Below are 21814 nucleotides of genomic sequence, written 5' to 3'. Positions count from 1 at the left end.
ACTCACATATATGAATATATGAATGTTCCAAGCTAAATTCCATTGCTTTATTCTGACAATGACAATAAAAGATTGATAGGTTGATTAATTCATGTGTGAGGCGACCACAGTCAGTGAAATCAAATAAATCCATGATGACGACACAAGCAGCATAGGAGCTCGTAGAGAGAAACACAAGTGATTCTATAGTTTTTTTTTTAACCACATAAATAAGACTGAAGCTGATTCTCTATCAGACCTAACCCTAACCCTAACCCTGACTCTGTTTAAAAGCCTCTGACTCTGTTTGGAGTCAGTGAAAGGTTTTAAACATTCACTCGAGTTCAGTAAGAAGCAGGAAGGATCCTGCTAGAGTTTCAGTGAAATCATGTGACCACAGAGAGTCGTCCCCTTCACTGATGGAGAATATAAAAGCTCTGAGCTCTGACTCCTCTCTACTCTTTCTGACTCAGCAGCATCACAGAGCTTCCTGCCACCAACAACAAGGTGAGAGGAATGAGGAAACAGTCACAGTCAGGATTGGAAACTCTGTACAGATCGTCAAGAGAGACACTTTGATTTCTTTATTTGTCTTTAGTTACTCAGTCGCTCTTTTATCTGTTTGTCTGTAGCTAAGATTTAAATGTATTACTCTATAACTTACCTGTATTACAGAGGAATCAAAATATAATTTTACTATTTGCATTTTTTTTAGCAGACGACTTCAGATCTCCATCACATCATCACTTCATCATCACCATGTCAACACAGTGAGTCAGAAGTTATTATACGATATTTCTTTGTCTATTTCTGCACAGAGTTCGTTACTAAATTGTTGTTCTGCCAGATGGTTGATGTGAAGCACTGCTAATGTTCCTCCGAAAAGGCTTGACAGGAAGCACACCAAAGCTATATCTCCATTTTTGTCCTTGGTCTTCTTTTATTTTTATTACAAAAACAACCACAGGTGACCACAGGTCATAAACCTGAAATGATTAACCAATATAACAGGTTACATAGAGGGGCAGTTTGTCCATAAGGCCGATCTGGCGACGCACAACCAAAGGGAATAAAAGAGGATTTTTTTCCTAACATATTCTTCCACAGTGCTACGGTGGTTGTGACAGTTCTAGACAGTTTCAGCTATATATATATATATATGGCCCCAATGTGCTTTCGTCATACGTAACGTGAATACAACGGCGACGCCAATTTGCGCTAGTCCCTTTCAAGATCAGCATGGCAAGTGTTGGAGCAACTCTATTGTTTCATTGAAAGAAATACCTTTCAGTCGTTGTAGCAATGAGGATAAAATGGCAACCAAACTATTAGGAGCCCCCAGACCAAATTTAAATGTCAGGCAAATTTCTACCAAAGGAGGGAAATCATATAATCGGGGATTTTCGTGAAAATGGTTTGAGCGGAAAACCTGGCTAGCGGTCTGTGACAACCTTAAATCTGCTACCCCTGCACACTGTTCCACCCTGATGGCTGCACGGCAGACACCACAGAGTGGACGGCTACAGGAGTCACCAACTAGCACCATCTGTCGTAAAAGGTCAAGAAACACGAATCCTCTGACACCCACATGGACAGTTGTGTAAAGTTTTCTGTGTTTGGGCGGGTAAACATCGCGACACAGCTGGATGGGAGCTAAAGGCTAGTGGTGCGTCATCCCAATACTGAGGTGAGCAAGAACCACCACATCCTAGCCCACCTGATCGACTGGGTCAAGTTTTTGAGCTGGCTCTTTGAGGCAAAGTTGAGACTGAGGGCTCCAACAACCCTGGTGATTTTCGTGGCCTGGTGGACTTGGTAGCATCACTGGATGAGGTGTTTGAGGAGCAGCTAAAAACCGCCACTGTTTTTAAGGGCACGTCTAAAATGGTGCAAAATGAGCTCACTCACTCACATACATGCACATAATCTTTTTACTGTTTATATTGTTGTTTTTTTATAGTTAATTTTTTCATTCACGATTATTTGGCCACTTACGTTGATTTGTGATTCAGTGATTCCTTAATTCACCTTCTGTTACTATAAATAGTCCTGTGGTGTTGCTGGGTTCTGCTCAAGGTTTCTTCCTGTTAAAAGGGAGTTTTTCCTTGCCACCGTTGCCCTCAGGCTGCTCTGGAGGTTGCAGGCTGGTTTTTGTGAAGCATCTTGACACGATTTGTGTTGTTATTGGCGCTATATAAATAAAACTGAATTGAACTGAATTGATGTCTTTGATTAATAACGGAATTTTTCCTATAATACGGATTAATTTAGTTTGTGTACTATTTAGGAATTTGACTGTACTACCCTTATTATTTATTTGGATTTATACAAATTATTGTGTACTTGCAGTTTATTTGTTTATTTCCAATCATACTATAAATTGATATTTTCATTGTTTGATACTGAGATTACAGCACTACATACTAAATATTTTCTATTGTGCCAGTACTTTTGTAACCTATTTGTAATGAAAAACAACATTAATATAAAGTCATGTAATGTAAATAAATACTAATGTTTTCAATTAATATCTAGTCCCTGTCTTAATTAATGGTGAAGCAGAAATCCCTCTCAGTTCAAAGGAAAAAATTATTACCTGGCTAGTAGTGTGTGGCTAAAGGGGAAAACTTTATCTTGCAATCTAGTGCTTACATGTGGTATGATATGTTTTAATACATATCAATTAAATGTGTTCTTATGAATTAAAGTAATGAATTGCAATAAACACAGAGAACCCACATGCTTAAACACAGTGTCACAGTACCAACATTAGCAGTTAACATTACAAGCTAATGCTAACGACAACCAGTTAAGCGCTATCTTAGAATGCTAATTAGCCTAATATGCTAATCGGGAGCTAGCGAAAATGCTAACGCGAGCTGGCGGCGTTATTCTAACGCTAACTACGAGCGCTAAATAACACTCTCATTCTCAACATTCTCATATCACTCCTCCGTGGCTGCCTAACAGTGAAATACATGCCAATATGTTATATTTTTACAAACTATACATTGTTAGCAGGCTATTTCTCCGCTACAGCTTACCAATGGGCCGTGTGCTTCCGCCTAAACCCAGACACAACAGTCATGATTGATAACACCGGAAGTCACGCGGACTTTTCAAAATAAAATGCAGAGGAACAAAACTCTCAAAGAAATTACTCAGAGGTACAAATAATGGTTAAATAATGAAAGTCTTGACAGCTAATACTATTTGATGGTCAAACGCATGCCTGACAGAGGAAATGTAGAGGAGAATATTCTGAATTGCTGTAATAACAATTATATATTTACATAAAGCAGCATTCACGAACAAAGACCAAACCTGCATATAAGTTTATTGGTAGTGATTACTTGAGGGAAATGAATAAAGCATGAACGGGATCAATGGATTTGGGAAAGTCCTCCGTCATCCAGGTCATGGTAATCCAAAAAGCCGCAGAATAAAGGCAACTGGACTTCAAAACTGAAGAAGCTACTCGGATGAGTGGTGAAATGTCTTCAAGAAATTCTACAAGTCCAGATTCCTTTATTTAATGCCTTTGTGGAGTGGGATCAATGGATATGGGATGAAAATGGGTTGAAGGGAAGACATGAAAGAGGTGGAACTTTATGTGAGGGGGGCCAGATATGAAGTGTCTGAATCCCAACAGTCTGTGACATGAAAAAAACAAATAAAAATGCACATAATTTTTTATTTTTTTAATATTTTCATTTATGTGCAACAGACAATAAAGTTACCAAATGTAAGAATTCAGATTCAGTTATATATCAAATCGTGCGGTTTGATCGGAATCAGTGTGCTATTACTTTTCTTTCCGAAAGACAAACTTTTTGCAACAAAACTGTGACAAATTTCCCATTGAAAATGAATGGGACGGTTGAAAAAAAAGCAGAAATGACAGTTTTTCAAAGGTCTACTGCTCAGGCATACTTTCACTTACAGACTTCATTTGAACTTTAAAATGTAGACACAAGCCTTGTGTATTGGTATATTACTCCTTCTTTTCATAGGACTTATAGTTGTTGATCAATTACTGTTCAATGACCATGAAATTTCTGTCTTTTTAGAGTGCATAAGGTCGTTACTTGGAATGAAGGCACGTGTGTGAAATCACCTGAATATTTTCTCTTTCCACGCTCGTCCCGGCCACAATTTACACACTAGACACAGGATTTTTTCCACAGTTGTAGACAAACTTGTTGTGTCTCTCACAATGTGCTCAGCAAAGCAGTGAGACATATAGAATTGAAACTGCGAGCCTCTGTTCACAGTAAAGTACCTGTGTCTTCTCCATTCACTCCAATGCAAAGATTTTCTAGTTTTCTGTTTGGTACCTCAGAGTCCAGTGCAGTTCACCCAGATCAGGCTGCAGGGTGACGGTCAGCTATATAGCTGTATTCCCTTTCATGAGAGTCTTTGAATTTGTTCAGTTCAGTGATGTTCCTGATGCAAATCAACTTGGCTTCCTCAGGCCTCCCGTTTAATTTTATGAATATTTTACAGTTTGCAGTCCAGGTGTTTTGTTTTGTGATACACTTTTCTGGCTATATCAGCATTGTGTTTGGCCAGTGCTAATTTATGAAGACATTGGTGTCGTTTAGCTTTCGTCCTTGTTTCAGAAGTTCTCTCATATGTTTTCTGTTTGTGAAATGCAGTATTACAAGTGGTCTGTCACTGGTGTTTCTCCTGTAACAGGTTGTTACAAACCAACTTTATTCCTTTGGACTGTAGGAAGTCAGTCACCTGATGTGTCAATGTGTTGTCACCAAATTTAATTTGGACATTAATTTACTGCACTTTAATAGCAGTTGACACATCTGTTGAGAAAAGGAACTGCATGCTCCATTTGTGAGCTGGATGGAGTCCAAAAATAAGATATTTAAGAAAAGGTGAAGGCCATATAAAATCTGGGCCAATATCCACCTTTCATGTAATGTAAGGTGGACAAAAATAGCTTGATGGTGACGGTGGGAGTTGAGCAATGAGACAGACAGAGACACAGAGAGAGAGACATACGGTAATATAAGGTGTTCAAGGCAAAGAGATCATAAGTTAAAATCTACACACACATATATATATATATTTTTTTTTTTCAAACTTCTTTTTCCTTTCGTATCCTAGTGTTCTTTTCCATCCTCAAAAGCCTTGAGAAATGCATGATATTTAAATGGATCCTCATCAGAATTGTGAGGTCAGGCTTAGCGTCACAAAAAATCAGCTTTCAACCAGTGATCAATCCATCAATTGTCCCCAATCAACAAAGCAGATATTATGGAAACCCATCCATTAATTCACAGGCCAGCAAGCCTATCTGGCTTGATGAGTCTCGTGGGTTTTATGAATGACAACTGCCACCTCTGGAAGGTGCACTAGATCCTTGATCTGACTGAGTAAAAACCAAAGGAAAATATGTACAAGATTAAAAAAGCTGGACTATTCAGCATCTGGTTGCTGTTTAAAATGCTGGTCTGCCACATGAAAGACTCTTGTTTATTATATAACGTAATAGGTCAAAGAAAGAGGGCCGTATTAACCCGCTGACAAGGCACACATTGGCACCTAGTGTGAAGGAGGAGGACATGTTCCTGTCAGTTATTTGATTTTCTCCGTTGCATATAAACTGGAAAGGATCACATTCAGAAATTCAAATTTTGAGCAGCTCCATTAAGCTGTATATGTTAATACACTGATTGAGATCCTGTACCAGGCAAGGTCTCCTGTAGTTGGTGATGGTCTGCAGGCCTTTCCAAACTTTCATAGAGTTTTTGGCAGAACAGCAGTTTGACAACTTTTCATTGTAGTTTCTCTTTGCTGCCTTGATCTCCTTAGTCAGCTTGTTCCTGGCCTGCTGGCACAGGTCCCAATTTCCACTCATGTAGACCTCTTCCTTGTCTCGCAGTGATCCATGGTTTGTTGCTGTTAAAAGTGCAGAAGGTTTTGGTCTGCACACACATGTCCTCACAAAAACTGATGTAAGACATCACAGTATCAGTCAGTTCATTCAGGTCTGAGGTTGTAGCTTCAAAGTGTCAAGGTTCTATGTCTGTCTTTTATTTTGTGATCATGTTTTGAAGTTCCCTGTTTTATTTTGTCAAGTTATCTAGTTTCCTGTCTGTCCTGTCTCCTTGTAGTTTGTCATACGTGTCTGGGTCATGTCTTGTGTTTCCTGTTTTATTTTGTTAAGTTTCTGGGTTTCCTGTTTTGTGCCTCGTCTCATGATTGTTAATTGGTTTCTCCTGCTGTGATTGTCCTCATGCGTCTCACCTGTGTCTTATCAGCTCTGAGCCCTCTTGTGTATATATAGCCCTGCCTTTCCCTTTGTTCCTTGTCGTGTCGTTAATGTTAGATCCATGTTTCCACGGCTTGTTCTGTGTTACCTTGCCATGTTTGATGATTCTTTTATATTTTTGGTTTTCCTGCTGTGCGCAATGCTTTTTGTTAATTATTAAAAACCCCGTTTCTGGATTCCCTGCCTCCTCATCTGTATTGTCCTGCGTTTGGGTCCTCACCTCTACAACCTCCACCAACCTTGACACAAAGATCAGATCCAGTCAGTGCAGTCAAAGCCTGTAACTGCATCTTTGACTTATCTGTCCTTCTCTTCACAGTCCTCACTACAGGCTTAACACACTTCAGCTTTTGCCTGTAGGTTGGGATGAGATGGACCATGCAATGGTCAGAGAGTCCCAAAGCAGTGCAGGGAACACAGGGATATGCGTCTTTTGTTGTGGTGCAGCAGTGGTCAATAGTCAGTGTTCATGTCTCTGGTGGGGCTCGTCACGTGTTTGTATTTAGGCATTTCAAGCTTGAAATTTGCTCCAGGTGTGTTTCTCCACGTCTGTGATCTGGTCGGACAGATGCTGTAACGAATCAGTGATGCGCGCCTGCAGTGTAATGTACACGACCAGCACAAATGACATGAACTCTCGCTGTCAATAAAATGGTCTATAGATGATGAGAAACGACTCCACGTGAGGGCTGCATGTCTTCTTTAACACTGTGACATTAGTGCACCAACCTTCGTTGTAGAAGCACATTCCTCCTCCCTTTGATTTCCCAGCTGTTCTGTGCAGCGATCCGCATGGAACAGCTGTTCAGTGAAGTACAGGGTGGCTGAGCGGCCAAAGTCCGAGTTCTTGGTTGAGACGCAGTAGTTCATCCATTTTGTTAGAGTGCATTTCAGAGGATCAGAGGACGTTTCCCAGGTGTATGCACTGGAGAGCTGGGGTAATGTCCGCTGCTGTTTTTTCCGCTCACTTTCTCGTTTCCCTTGCCTCCGTCTAAATCCACAGAAAGGTGCTGCTCCTCCAGCCAGAATCTTGAAAAAAAAAACAATCCGACTCAGTATAAAAGTCCAGCACTAGATTATTATCTTATATTCAACTCTCATTGATGATACAATGGTTGCCAGGGGCTACCGCTCAAAAATGGTTACATTTGGAATATTTGAGTTGAGACCAGGGGCCTCATTCATCAAACCGTACATAGAAAAGGTGTGTAAATCCCAACTGTTCTTAACTACCAAGCTTGTACATGGCTCGGGTCATTTGCCTTCAGAAACACCTCCAATTGACCATATATAGTAGCAACAATCCCTTTAAGAATGCGTGTAGGAATTTTTTTTTTTTTTTTTACCTTCACCGAACCTGTGGTGAAGAGGGTCCTACCTGTGTGTTCCCCTCCGGAGCGGGAAGCAAGTGGAGGAAGCGGTGGAGTTGGGATTAAATTGATATTGTAAAATCAACAAGACCCCAGAAAATCCATGAATGAAATAAAGGATCATCTGACCAACATACAAATACTTGCAAATTGCAAACCACAGAGGGCACACCCTGGACCTGGTCATAGCATATGGCCAGTCCGTGGGTGTGTCCTCTGTCATGGATCTGGATGTGTCTGACCATTTCTGTGTGTTTTTTTTAAGCATCATCAGTTCTAACTGGGTGGCCCCTGTGAGAGTGGTGAGGAAATGTTGCCTTACTCCTAAAGTGCCTGCAAATTTTATCCAGGTTCTACAGAGCACTCCTGCAGAGATTTTACCAGCAACCTGGGATTTTATTATTAATGATTCTACTGACAAACTGAAGTCGGCACTGGACTCAGTGGCTCCACTTGGAACCAAAATAATTACATTAAAGCGTACAATACAGTGGAGAACTGAAGAAGTCAAACTTTTGAAAAGTAACTGCAGGAGTGCTGAGAGGAGATGGAGAAAAACAAACTGTTCATTATGAAATATTACAGGAACTCCTCAAAACTTACAATAATACAGTCAAACAGACCAGAATTTCCCACTTCCACAAACTGATCACAGAACATAAAAATGACCCCAAATTCCTTTTCTCCACAACAGACCATTTAAAAAATGAAAATTTTAATAGATCCTCCAAAATATCTATTGACACCCTTTATGAGGACTTTGCAGACCACTTCAGAGGTAAAAATCAGTGACTCAAGTTAGGTTGAGTCTTCAACAGATTTTAACTGAAGATGAACCCAGATCATTGATAAGAAAACACTGGAGAGTTTTGCCCTGGTTGATGTGAGTCGAGTTTTCTTCCAAGTAAAGCCCACAACCTGCCTTTTAGATCCAATTCCCACATCACTTGTAAAAACGTTTAATGGATTATTTGAAGAACAGCTGCTATATATGGTGAATTGCTCCCTTCAGACACGTGTCTTCCCCACCTCCTTTAAGGCGGCGGTGAGGCCCCTTCTTAAGAAGAAGAATAATTTGGATCCAAACAATTGTAATAACTATTGTCCAGTATCCATCTTGACATTTTTAAGTAAAATTTAAGAAAAAAAAAAAAGATTTTAGTCAAGTAATTGATTTCTTGAGTAGAAACAACGTCTTAGAGAAGCGCCAGTCTGGTTTCAGGATGAACCACAGTACATAGACATCCTTTTAAAGATCTTAAATGACATCAGGTGTAACTTAGATAACCATAAACTCAGTCTTGGTTCTGCTGGATCTAACCACCGCCTTCGATACAGTAGACCATCGTATTTTAATTAACAGAGGAGACCTCAGGAGACATGGCATCAGCTTCCATAGTTGATGATACACAGTGATACACATACATCACCGTGTTTCTTGATGACACAGGGCCTACTGATGCCCTTTCAAACTGTATTTTTCATGGATGGCAGAGAACTTCCTGAAGCTCAACCAGGACAAAACTGAGATTTTAGTTATTGGACCCGAAGGCCAGAGAAAGAAACTTTTATTAAAGTACAGGATTTTAAGATTTCACAATCTGTAAAAAATATGGGTGTAATTTTTGACCTGAGCTTAGTTTTATTCCACATATCAAAAATTTAACAAAGATGGGCATAGTGGGCCCCTTTTTCTCTCAGGCTAACACAGAGATGATGATGCTTCTATCTCTCGTCATCTGGATTATTGTAACACTCTGCTCTCTGGTCTTCACAAAAAGACCATTTACAATCTTCAGCTCTTTACAAAATTGAGCCGCTCACATGCTGACGAGGACCAGAGGGTGGGAACACATTGCATCAGTTTTAAAATCTCTGCATTGGCTCCCCGTGTGTTTCAGGATCAATTTTAAGTTTCTTTTAGTAGTAGTTTAAGTGGTGCTTAATAGCAAATTTCAGAATCGGAGTTGGACCACACTCCAACCGCGCCTTCCCGCCTCTTCCAGCTTAAATACCCATCTAACCTATGCTTCCTCTCCAGAACGCTGGTTTCAAGGATCCAAGTGGCGCACAGTAAGCCAGCTGCTCCATCATCTCACACCGTTTCATTAGCGGTTCATGTCCCTCCCGGTTCGTCTCTGCTTTCCATTCAGAATTACTACTCCTAGTCTGCCTCGACTTGCCAGCGAAAGTTGGCGTACTATTTCCCGCCACAGCAGTCGCCTTACCCGGTCATCTAAGAGGAAATCGAACACCGGCCACCAATGCCGTAATTCCGCCAGTGCCTTCAACCGCCGCCACTCACAGCGCCACATCACTACAGTAAGGTCCACCTTACTACTTACCATTAGCAGCAGCTCGCTCTCGCTGGGCCATCGGGAGCAGGGATGCCCAAGGCCCCCGCCTCACAGCTTCTTCAGTCACTTCAGACAGCCTTCCCCGGAGGCTGCTCCAGATCAGCAGATGCATCAGCCAACTTTCTTCCAGAAGCTCTAAACCCAGCTCTCATACCCCTAATCTCAAAGTTCCAGAACATCGATAACCTTTCTACCTTTCTTTCTATGGAATTGTTTCCACCACTTCCACAACTCCTATAGCATAACTTTTCCATCGTTCAACCTTGTCACTGTTTCCTGTTTTATTTCATATGCCCATTCCATCAAGATCAAAACCCAGCTTTAGAGTCTTGACGCGTTCCTTAAACCTTAGACTTGCTGTCATGCTGCATCACTACCATCTGCTCTGGTTATAGCATCAACCTGGCCTTTTACGGTTTCCCCAGGTGCTCGGAAATCCTCTACGCCTTCTTATCTGGCTTGGTTCAGTGAGCTCCTGCCCTGTGTCTGCTAGCAACGAGTGGATTACCTTCCTCTGTCTGTTTTTCTTTTCTAGACTAAAGAAGTAGCTAGAGGGAGCATCCATTTCAGTGATGTTCTGGAATCGGGACCTGACCAGTGCACCTTGTACTTTACTGTCCAGCAGGTCGGCTAAAGCCATTTTTTTCCTCTTTGAGGATTTTAATATATCCTCGTTCTCCTGTGGACTCACTCATTGTCTCTAGTTCCACGATGTCACTCTCCAGGTCTTTCACAGATCTGGTAATGTCTCGGGTAACGTTGAGGGTGTGCTGCTGACAGAGAAGTTTAATCTCAGTCTTGCCATGGTCCCACCACTGCCTAAGACTACTAAAATCAGCTTTCCTCTGTCTAAAAACATGCCAAAAATAGATAAAAACCTCCCTCAACTTTTTATCAAGTGTTAAAACTGAATTAAAATGCCAATGTGCACTTTTCAGTAAAATGTTCCTCATAAAAACATGACAAAAAAGCAGGGAATGATCTGAAAACCCCGTGGGCACAATTCTACACAACTTAAAAGTATTAAAATGATGTTTAAAACAATAAATGCGGTGAAGTCTGGCTGAGGAGATCCTACTCTCTCTGAGGTGGGACCATGTGTGCTGTCTGCTGTCTGCTGTCTGCGTGCATCGTCCTCCACACGTCCAAGAACTTTTGCTTGTGTTCAAGCAAAAGTTCTTGATAATAGCAAATTACTTGCCTTTTCTTGTCTGCCTCATCAAAAATAAAGTCTGCTGGGTCCATATCTGGTCACGTCATTCTGTCTGGATTATAGAGGTGGGGTGGGACCCAAATGCGGGAAAATTGATGAGGAGGCAGGGAATCCAGGAAAAGTTTTTTTTTTAATACAAAATAAATGGGAAAACACAAAGCGGGACAAAATGAACAAAATCGCAGGAAAAATGGCATGGAAACTAGAACATGGCATGGAATTAATACCAATGACGCAATGAGGAACAAATGGAAAGCAGGGCTATAAATACACTGAGGGATGACAAGACACAGCTGAAACAGGTGAAACTAATGAGGGCAGGAGAAACCAATAAGCAAACACACAAGGAGGCACAAGAAACAGGAAATCCAGAACTTAGCAAAATAAAACAGGAAACACAAAACATGAAACAGACAGACATCATGACAGAAAAATGAGGCACGACAGACATTAAGTCATGAAACTTAAAACAGGAAAAACTAAAACAGGAAATATATCATACAGACAGGAAAACATGACACTGGAAGCACAGGGAACGGCGGGACCATGACAAAATCGGTAATTTAGTTTTTATTGGTAACCACAAGCACTTCAAATTTTGTCTAGACACTTCTGAGACTTGAACAATTAAAAGTTATAAAAAGCTTGAGGTTTTGTCAAGCACCACGGGCGTAATGGCACAGTAAAGTGTCCCATCCTGAAACAGATTGACATTTTAATATTCAACTAGAAAATTCCCTCTGGGAAAGTTTGAAGGGGCTACTGGAGCTAATGTGGGGGGTACCATCTCTGTCAACATGGGAATTAGCACACTTTGCCTACATTTAGCACAATTAGCTTATGGGTAGGTAGCTTAATTATCTTGTTATTTGTAATTGTTAGCAAGCTGTTCAAATGACATACGCTTCTCATCTAAGAGTAGGTCACTGAGGGATCTAATATTCTGATTAGGCCACTGTTAAAAACTAGCGTCCGAAGAACCTGGGGAAAAGCAGAATTATTTGTTACTGGGTGAAAATGGATGCTATATTTGATCTTCCCTCAAGATGATGGACAAGCTGCCTATGCATTTAGAGTATTTATTGTTACAGGATTTGCACAAAAAGCTTTAATTTAAGTATTAAAAAATAATAGGTCACTTAGTCTGCACTGTGATAATGGGGTCCATCAGACTTGGTAATGTAATATTGCCATCTTAAGCCTGACTACACTTGTTCCATGAAAGAGCTGAGCCGCTCGTTTATTTCCTTCAACGCTCTTTTGGAAAACAAAACAGGAATCACCCAGATAGGATACAACAACCTAGGCAACACATTCATTTTGACCAGGGCATTGTGTCTTAACCAGGAAACAGGAAGTGGCATCCATTGCTCTAGGCCCTGCTTGATTTTGCAAAATTAGGGTGCAAAGTTGGCTTTATATAGTTGATCAAAGGATGGTGTGATGAAGATTCCTAAGTACACAAATCCATTGGGAGACCATTTGAAAGGACAGGAAGTCACAGTAGTTGGTATTGTTGAAAGGGTACCAAGGGGCATAGCCTCTGATTTAGCCAGGTTGATCTTGTAACAGCTGAACCTGTCAATCACATCAAAAAGACCTGGTACAGATGTTTGAGGGTCCGCCAGAAGAATTTGAACATCATCCGCGTATAATGTTATTTTATGACACAGCTGTCCAATCTCTAACTACGTATAATGGGTGTCACCCTTATGGCCTCATCAAGTGGCTCTATGGCCAAATCAAATAGGAGGGGCAATAAAAGGGTGGCCCTGCATCACCCTTCTGTGAGTATTGAAGTATTCAGACAGTACAGACAGTACTTCTAGTACAGAAGGTAAAATAAGTATTGAACACATCACAATTTTTCATATTAAACATATTTCTAAAGGTGCTATCGACATGAAATTGACAGGGAAAAGGTATTAAACACTGTTACTGATATGTTGTTTGCGATGTTGGTCCGCTTGTTAAAACATGCAATTTGAATGCAGACTGAAACCGAAAAACCAAGGTCTGTTCCAAAGCAAGTGAACTATCGGACTTTCCTGGTGTAAACACGCCCTTAGACTTTAATGATCCATGAGGGAATTTACTTTGTCACTGTATCTTCATTGCACATAAGAAACACAAGAAAGATAAAACATAAAAATAAAAATAAACAATGTAATCAAAAAAATTACAGAATTAGCATTAGGTCTATGTATGTAAGTCTATGTAAGTTGGCAAAAACAGTGTCCGAGGTGTTCGGCCGTTTGACCAGTTGCATATCAACAGCGGCATCGTGTCCAATGGCGTCACCTTGTACTTGTACTTGTGAGGGAGGGATGTAAATTCAAACGGAGCATGTCCACCTGCAGAGTCTGAATCTGGGCACAAATGTACTGTGGTCCCATGAACCAGGTCTCCAAAACTTTTCTCATGACACACTCTCTGTGGGTCCCATCAAGTCCACACAGTCCGTCCATCCTGCTGCCAAAGACCTCACGTTCCCCATGAGGACAGACGGCACCGACCTGAACCTCCTCCTCTGCTCCTCCACGGCCAACTCCAACCTCTGATCCCCAGGACTTATTCAGAGGTTTAGTAGGAATCTTAGCCTGGCATCCAAAGCACCTCAACCTCACTCCGGGCAGCTCAGGGGACATTGACAGTGCTAGCAGCCAATAGCACGAACACACTAACGGACACAACAGCCGCCCTGCCTAACGCCACAGCCAACAACCAACAACACAGCCAAAAAACAAAAAGTCCAGAGAAAAACTAAATAAAGACATCACAAAAACAACAACAACAAATCAGACAAAAAACAACCATTAACACACTAAAAATAACCTAAAAAGGTTATTCTTCATGTAGCTACTGGCGAAATGCAGCCACTCTTCCGGCACATTCAGGATATACTGGCCTCCAAAATCTGTGGAGTGAAGGAGTGGTTGAACATATCAAGAAGAGGATCTACAAGAATATTTTGGAACTGTTTATAAAATTTACAAAATAAGCCCTCAGGTCCCGGTGGCTTTCCATTTACTTATTTATTAATAGCTTTGATCACTTCAGTTTTAGTTACTTGTTGTGTTACTTGTTTCATTGTTTTTATTACTATTAAGGGCAGCCCTATGCTCTTCTGACAAATTTGGCAAATCCAATTGAGCAGGGTCATAGAATTGGGTAGGGACGCTAGGGACGCGTCCCTACAATTTTTCAGCCATTACTGGGTTATCACTCAACGTGTCCATAGTGTTTAGTTAATAATTACAGCACACAAAGGGTTAACCGTCTGTCTCTGCTAGAAGTCCCACCTTTAACCAAAATATCTCTCTCCCATTTTCCCTAACATGTGATTGGTGATTTATATCCTCAGGGCATTTTTCTTAGGTTCCTCCTTGTCTTTCATTAGTTACTGATGGTAATATACATTCATTTTCTGAATATGATCATTTACTTGATCTGCTCTAAATAATGTGAAATAATGTTTACAAATGCAAGAAAAAAAAAAGAAAAAAAGTCAACTTTCAGGCGTGCTCCCTTGGAGAATTTTTGTGTCCCCACCAATGTCAAAGTCTCCGTTGCAATTGAGCAGAGAAATTGTCCATTAGTTGCTCTCTCTCTGGAGCTTGTTCGCAAGAGTACAGGTTTTTGATTTTGTTCTTGCAAGTTATTTATCAGTGTATTTTTGTGTACCTTGTGGCCATCCTTATCAGATACAGCTGCAATAGTTTGGGATTGTGCACGCTTCTTAACATAATAGGCCAGACATTTGCCTGCTTTATGTCCGTGCTCATAAAATCTCTGTCTAGTATGTATCATTTTCTTCTCGGCATCCCTGGTGAGAAGGCAGTTTAGAGCTGTTCTGATTGGCGTGATTTCTTGCCACACTGGTGGTGATGGAGAGGCAGAATATGCTTTTTCTTTATTTGTCCATTCACTCTCTAAATATTTTTGTTTCTCCAGTCTTTGGCACTTTTTTGTTGATGAAATAATGAAATAATTAAACCTCTGGCATAAGTTTTGCATGTTTCCCATTACATGGAGGCATTGCTGGCTGATGAAGTGTTGATTTCCAGAAATGCTCTCAGTTCAGTAGAGAAGATCGAAATAAATTCTTCATCTTTAAGGATAATAGTATTAAGTCTCCAGTGATGAGACACTGTTTTGGGATTAAAGTCCATAATTACTCTTGCATGGTCGGAAATAATTATACTAGTTATGTGGCATGATAAAATGGAATATACGTCAGTTCTTGGCAGAAAAAGAAAATCAATCCTGGTTTGACACTTATGTGGGGCCGAGAAAACAGTATATTGTTTACCAGAGTGGTGGGTGCATCTCCAATCATCAATAAGCCCAAACGCCTCCAATAGAGCATGGAGCGTGTTGGCCTGAAGACAGAGGGCCACGGTACTATGAGGAAATTTGTCAATAAGTGGATTTAATATTAACTTATAATTACTGCCAACCATAACAGTGGAGTTACAAAGGAATGGAGCGAAGTAAGAAAGGTGACTGGGTGGGCAGATGGAATGTACACATACATCATTGCAATATTTTGACCTTGCAAAATTGATTATCACATAGTGACCGTTTAGGTCCTTTACACAATCGGATAATATAAAAGGTAGGATTTTCCTAATCAACACTGCTACTCGCCTACTTCTTCTTGTAAAGGATGAGAAAAGTACTTGTCCAAATGACCCTTGTTGTAACTTTAAATGCTCTGTGTCATCAAGATGTGTCTCTTGTAATATAGAAAAATCTATATCATCCTTTTTTAGACATGTAACTATTTTCCTCTGCTTAATAGGGCTGTGGACACCCTGTACATTCCAGGTGCATACTCGCAGCTTATTCATTATTAGTATAATTCATGTATCATACAAAGCATATTGAGCCAAGAGATCCCCCACACGCTGCGTAGAGTAAAATAAGCAAATAAAGAAAGAAAAACAAAGAGCTGTGCAACAAAACATTCAAAAATAGCAATTTGGCAACGACACTACTAAACATGTAGGGAAAAACTGTTCCTATCCTGTCTGTGGCTGAGAGTCGACAGTTGCAATGTGCGCTTAATGTGCACCTACTCATACACATGCACATACTACAGTTCGTCAAGAACACGGCAAAGTAGAACATTTCACCTGGTTGATTATAAGCAGTAGGAAAGAAAAGGGGCATAGTCACACACACCTGAATTTGGCAGATATTCACATTGCTTCATAAGGCACAGTCCAGGTGTAATGTTAAAGAACAGGGATAGGCCAGTGGTTACAGAGATTTAGGGCAGCGATTCCATATAAGTCGCAGCTGCCTCCAGTGTGTCAGATCTCTTGACCATACCTTTGATAGACAGCTTCAGCGTAGCAGGGTATAAAATGGCATAATCCACATTCTTCCTCCTCAGAGAGCCCTTCAGCGCGCCAAAAGCCTTGCCTTTCTTGGCCACCACCCCTGAGTACATGTTTGACAGTAGGCTACAGGTTGTGTGATGCTAGCCAACTAATTAGCTACGGTACCGGCATGCAGCAGGTCCAGCGATGCTAGGTTATTTATAATGTTGCATTCACGATCTGAAGCACTGTAGGAATTTCTATAGAAACATCTGCAGGCTCGCCGGGCCACTTCGCAAGTGCCTCTGGGCACCTCTTGTGCCTCTGCAAGTGCCTCTGCCTCTTGTTAAATAGACTCAGAAACCTCGTTGGCCTCTCTGGTATTGTTTTTAACTGGTTTCGTTCTTATCTCACAGACAGATGCTTTTTATGTAAGTATGGATACATGTTCCTCAGGAACCCATGAAATTGGATGTGGGGTTCCCCAAGGGTCAATTTTAGGTTCAGGTTTTTAATCTGTACATGCTTCTTCTCGGGGAAGTCATCAGGAGGCACGGCATCAGCTTTCATAGTTACGCTGATGATACGTTACTGTACATCGCCATGTCTCCTGATGACATGGCGATGGTTTTAGTTATAGGTCCTGAATACCAGAGAGAGAAACTTTTACCAAAACTTCAAGATCTTGAACCAATGCAATCAGTAAAAACTATGGGTGTGATTTTTGAATTTTATTCCACATATCCAAAATATGACGAAAATAGGTTTTTATCATCTTAAGAATATAGCCAGAGTTGGCCCGTTTTTCTCTCAGGCCAGTACGGAGGTGCTGATGCTTTTATATCCTGTCAATTAGATTATTGTAATGCAATAGCAGCATAACTAAGGGATGGTTAAGTCCAGCTCTAACTATAAGCTTTGTCTAAAAGGAAAGTCTTAGTCCTGACCTTAAACGTAGAGACTGTGTCTGCCTCCAGAACCCAAACTGGGAGCTGGTTCCACAGGAGAGGAGCCTGATAACTGAAGGTTCTACCTCCCATTCTACTTTTAGAACCTCTAGGAACCACAAGCAGACCTGCACTTAGAGATCGTAGTGATCTGTTGGGACAGTATGGTTCCATGAGGTCTTTCAGATATGATGGAGCTCGGCCTTTCAGGGTCTTGTATGTAAGGAGGAGGATTTTAAATTCAATTCTAGATTTTAAAGGGAGCCAATGAAGAGAAGCTAATACTGGAGTAATATGATCTCTCTTGCTAATTCCTGTCAGTGCTCTTGCTGCAGCGTTTTGAATCAGTTGGAGGCTTTTTAAAGAGTATTTGGAGCCAGACAGTAACGAGTTACAATAATCCAGCCTGGAAGACACAAATGCATCAACTAGTTTTTCTGCATCACTCTGAGAAAGGATGTTCCTAATTTTGATGATATTACGAAGAAAGAAGAAAGAAAGCAGTCCTGGTCACCTGCTTTATGTGAGAATTAAAGGACATATCCTGGTCAAATATAACACCAAGGTTTTTCACAGTAGTACTCGAGGCCAAGGTAACGCCATCCAACAAAAGCAGGTGATTAGATAATGAATCTCTGACATGTTTAGAGCCAAATACGATAACTTCTGTTTTGTCTGAGTTTAAAAGTAGAAAATTACAGGTCATCCAAACCTTTATGTCTTTAAGGTGCTTGGAGTTCAACCAGCGAATTAGTATCATCTGGTTTCATGGATAAATATAGCTGGGTATCATCTGCGTAGCAATGGAAGTTTATGCCGTGCTTTCTAATAATATTGCCTAAGGGAAGCATGTATAATGTGAATAATATTGTTAACCTTGTTAGCATCTTCGGGTTCAACCGCAGCAGGCTCCATAGTATCACTAGCATGCTCCTCCGAAGCAGTATTTTTAATATTCATCTATGCTCATTATAGAGCTACTCCTACGTACGCTTATAAAGTTTCACCAGGTGAACACTTATTTAACACAGATATTTCAGTAAACCTCACTGGAGGTCAACTGGCGAGGTGTTCACACTATGACGCCATCTTGCCAACCACTGATGCCCTTTTAAACTGTATTTTAGAGACTAAGTCATGGATGGCAGCAGCTCAAGATAGAGAATCTTTTACCAAAACTACAGGATTTTAACCTTTCACAATGCGTGAAAACATAACAAAGATAGATTTTTACAATCTTAATAATATAGCCAGAGTCCATCTGTTTGTCTCTCAGGGAGGTCCTGATGCTTTTATCTCCTGTTGTCTGGATTATTATAATGCTCTGCGGTCTACAAAAAAAGACCATTTCCAATCTCCAATTATTACAAAATTCAGCTGCTCGTGTGCTGACGAGGACCAGGGGTTGGAAACACATTACACCAGTTATAAAATCGCAGCATTGGCTCCCTGTGAGTTTCAGGATCAACTTCAAATTTTTTTTTGTAATTTTGACACTTTTTGTATGAAAGACACAGACAATTGTTTTTATTTTTATGGGTTTAAAACCTAACCTCTTATACAGACCACCTCAATACCACACAGCATATTGTTTTATATAACCTACTTATTTATTTGTTGGATTAAATTGTTTTGAAGGAGTGCAGTTATGTGTGTCATTGAAACTTTGTTTTCATCTTGGCACAATATGGGTTTCCAGAATTCTTTTCTTACAAAAATAAAACAAAGGGCAATAAAAATTGATGTGAGTTCAATTTCAATGTGTAAAATTTCAACTTTTTCTACAGGAACACAAACTTCACATCAAACTATGAAGACATCATCTCCAGAAGTATTCTGATCCGTTCAGGATCTCCTTCTGTCTACCAGCTGAAACCAAAGAAAGAGGAGATTGGATCTCTGACTAGAATGACTGTTGGAGAAAGAAACATGAACAAGACCAACAGAACCATCTTACTGGTTGGAGAATCAGGATCAGGAAAATCTACTCTGATCAACTCTCTGGTCAACTACACCATGGGAGTGAAGTTTGAGGATAAAGTCTGGTTTCAGATCGTAAAGGAGGAGAAAATAAGTCAGTCAGAAAGTCAGACATCAGATGTGATCGTGTACCAGATCTTTGGTTTTGAAGGTGAAACTCTGCCCTACTCTCTGACCATCATCGATACTCCTGGATACAACAGCACTAAAGGGATCAAATGCGATCTCATCATCAGTGAAAGATTATTTGACTTGTTTAGATCAGAGGATGGAGTTCATGAAGTTAATGCAGTGGGTCTGGTGATAAAGGCCAGTGATAATCGACTCAGTGATCGACTGATGTACGTCTTAAATTCAGTGGTTTCTCTGTTTGGAAAAGACCTGGAGAAAAACATCATAGCTCTCATCACACACTCAGATGGAAGAAAACCTAGAAATGCTCTTGAAGCTCTTGAAGCTGCAAAAGTTAAATGTGCAAAAAATGAGAAGAATCAACCTGTTCACTTCCTGTTTAACAACTGTCAGAGTGAAGACGGAACAGAGGAAGAAGAAGAAGAAAACCTCCAAAGTGCTGATAAAATATCAGTGAGAGGAATGACAGGATTCACAACTTTTCTGGAAAAAAATGAACCTCAGAAACTGGAGAAAACTGTGGATGTTCTGAAAGAACATATCAGACTGACAGCCTGCATCCAAAACCTGGAAGAGAGAATCAACCTGACTGAACTGAAACAGAATGAGATCAAATTGATTCTAGAAAAGATGAAGAAACATAAAGAACAGAACGAGAAGAATAAAAAGTTCACTCTAGAAGTTGATGAGGTCTACAACGAAAAAGAACCTATTGGTGGTGGGATGATGGGGTTGGTGTTTTATAAAGGAGCTGTCTGTTGTACTGTCTGTGAGGAGAACTGTCACAATCCTGGATGCACAGAGGCCTGGAAACCTAAACACTGTGAGGTCATGTACAAAGGCCACTGTACTGTTTGTACCAACAAGTGTCCTGTATCAGCTCATGTGAAGGAAAAGTGGAAATATGTGACCAAGACGAGGAGAGTTCAGAAAACTGAAGCAGAAATGAAACAGAAGTTTAAGAAGAATAAATCAGAAAGTGAGAAGAAGTTGAGGCTTTTGGAAAATCTTGAGAAAGAAATGAACCAACTAACATCAGAGAAGTCCCAGCTCCTGGATGAGGCCTACCAACATGTTGTCAGACTGGAGCAGATCGCCCTGAATGTTAATTCATTGTCCACTTATGTCCACTTGGACTTCCTGATTGACAAGATGAAGGATGGAGGAGACAGAGAGAAGGTCCAGAAACTGGAGGAGATGAAAAACAGAGAGGATGAAGGAACCAGAGCAGCATTGAAATACATGAAGACTAAACAGGATCTGGAAAATAATGTTGAATCCACAGTACTGTAGATGATCAACATGATTGTGATCTTTTAGCTGATCTGATCTTTAAACATGAATCAGTTGTTTGGTTGTGATTGTGTTCAGTGTAATATCCAGTTGATATTTCCAATCAGAAACATGGTGGAGGAAGTATTCAGATCATTGACTTCAGTCAAAGAACCAACACCAACATATTAGTAGTGTTATCAGTTGTCAGTAAAATGTAGTTCATATATCAGCAGTAAAAGTATTCCATGAGGAAAATGTTGTATCAGTGTGATATGATTGTGTCTCCTATTCCTGGCTTGTTGTTGTCATTCTAATCAGTTTGTACAGAGGATGTTACTCACACTGAACTCAGACACAGTGGAGAAATCTTCTGCTGAGCTGGAGCTCCATCCAACTTTCACACTTAAGTGTTTTTGAAGAGAACAGTCCTGAAATCTAATGTTCTTTGATTTGATTCATACCTTGGACTCTTCATGTGTTCATGCTGGAATGACTAGTTGGAATATTTCACATGACTCAGTGGAAACATTTGGATCATTTTATGTTGTTTTGACTTTTTTAATTCACTGTATTCTGTTCTTCTCATTCAATCGTCTCCTGGTTGAAGCAGTTTTCTGTGAATCTTGAATAAAATCTCTGCTTCATTAAAATAAAAAAATAAATAAAAGTCTAGGAATTTTCACTTTACTAAAATTTACTGAACTTAACGCCATTTCCATCTTTAATGCATATTACTTTTTGCAGGCCAAGCAAGGTCCAAATATAAAGAGTAGGCAGGCTTGAACAGATGGGTTTTAAGTTGTGATTGGAACGAATGAACGGAGCAGGATTTCAGTCGTGGATCGAGACAGGGATGGGTGGAGTCTGGAGAACAGTCCATTCTACAGTAAGAAGGAGTGTTATAATATATTAGTCACAGGCAGGTCAGAGAAATTAGAAGGA

General features: G+C 40.3%; 1 protein-coding gene across 1 annotated transcript; it reads left to right on the top strand.

Annotated features, from left to right (window-relative positions):
- The first annotated feature begins 383 nt into the window (after window positions 1-383).
- LOC124996305 lies at window positions 384-21577 on the top strand. The gene is made up of 3 exons (XM_047569148.1): window positions 384-486; window positions 695-749; window positions 19273-21577. The coding sequence occupies exons 1-3, from the start codon at window positions 399-401 to the stop codon at window positions 20888-20890; spliced, it is 1761 nt and encodes a 586-aa protein (XP_047425104.1). The 5' UTR covers window positions 384-398; the 3' UTR covers window positions 20891-21577.
- Window positions 21578-21814: the final 237 nt, after the last annotated feature.

This window comes from Mugil cephalus, chromosome 19, assembly GCF_022458985.1.
Source record: "Mugil cephalus isolate CIBA_MC_2020 chromosome 19, CIBA_Mcephalus_1.1, whole genome shotgun sequence".
Taxonomy (NCBI): domain Eukaryota; kingdom Metazoa; phylum Chordata; class Actinopteri; order Mugiliformes; family Mugilidae; genus Mugil; species Mugil cephalus.
The sequence above is the reverse complement of the archived record's forward strand: the minus strand, read 5'-3'. Positions and strand labels throughout refer to the sequence as shown.

Coding starts and splice junctions, on each gene's coding strand:
- LOC124996305 (XM_047569148.1), top strand. CDS start 399: ATGGAGAATATAAAAGCTCTGAGCTCTGACTCCTCTCTACTCTTTCTG. Junction 487..694: donor TTCCTGCCACCAACAACAAG/GTGAGAGGAATG, acceptor CATTTTTTTTAG/CAGACGACTTCAGATCTCCA. Junction 750..19,272: donor ATCATCACCATGTCAACACA/GTGAGTCAGAAG, acceptor CTTTTTCTACAG/GAACACAAACTTCACATCAA.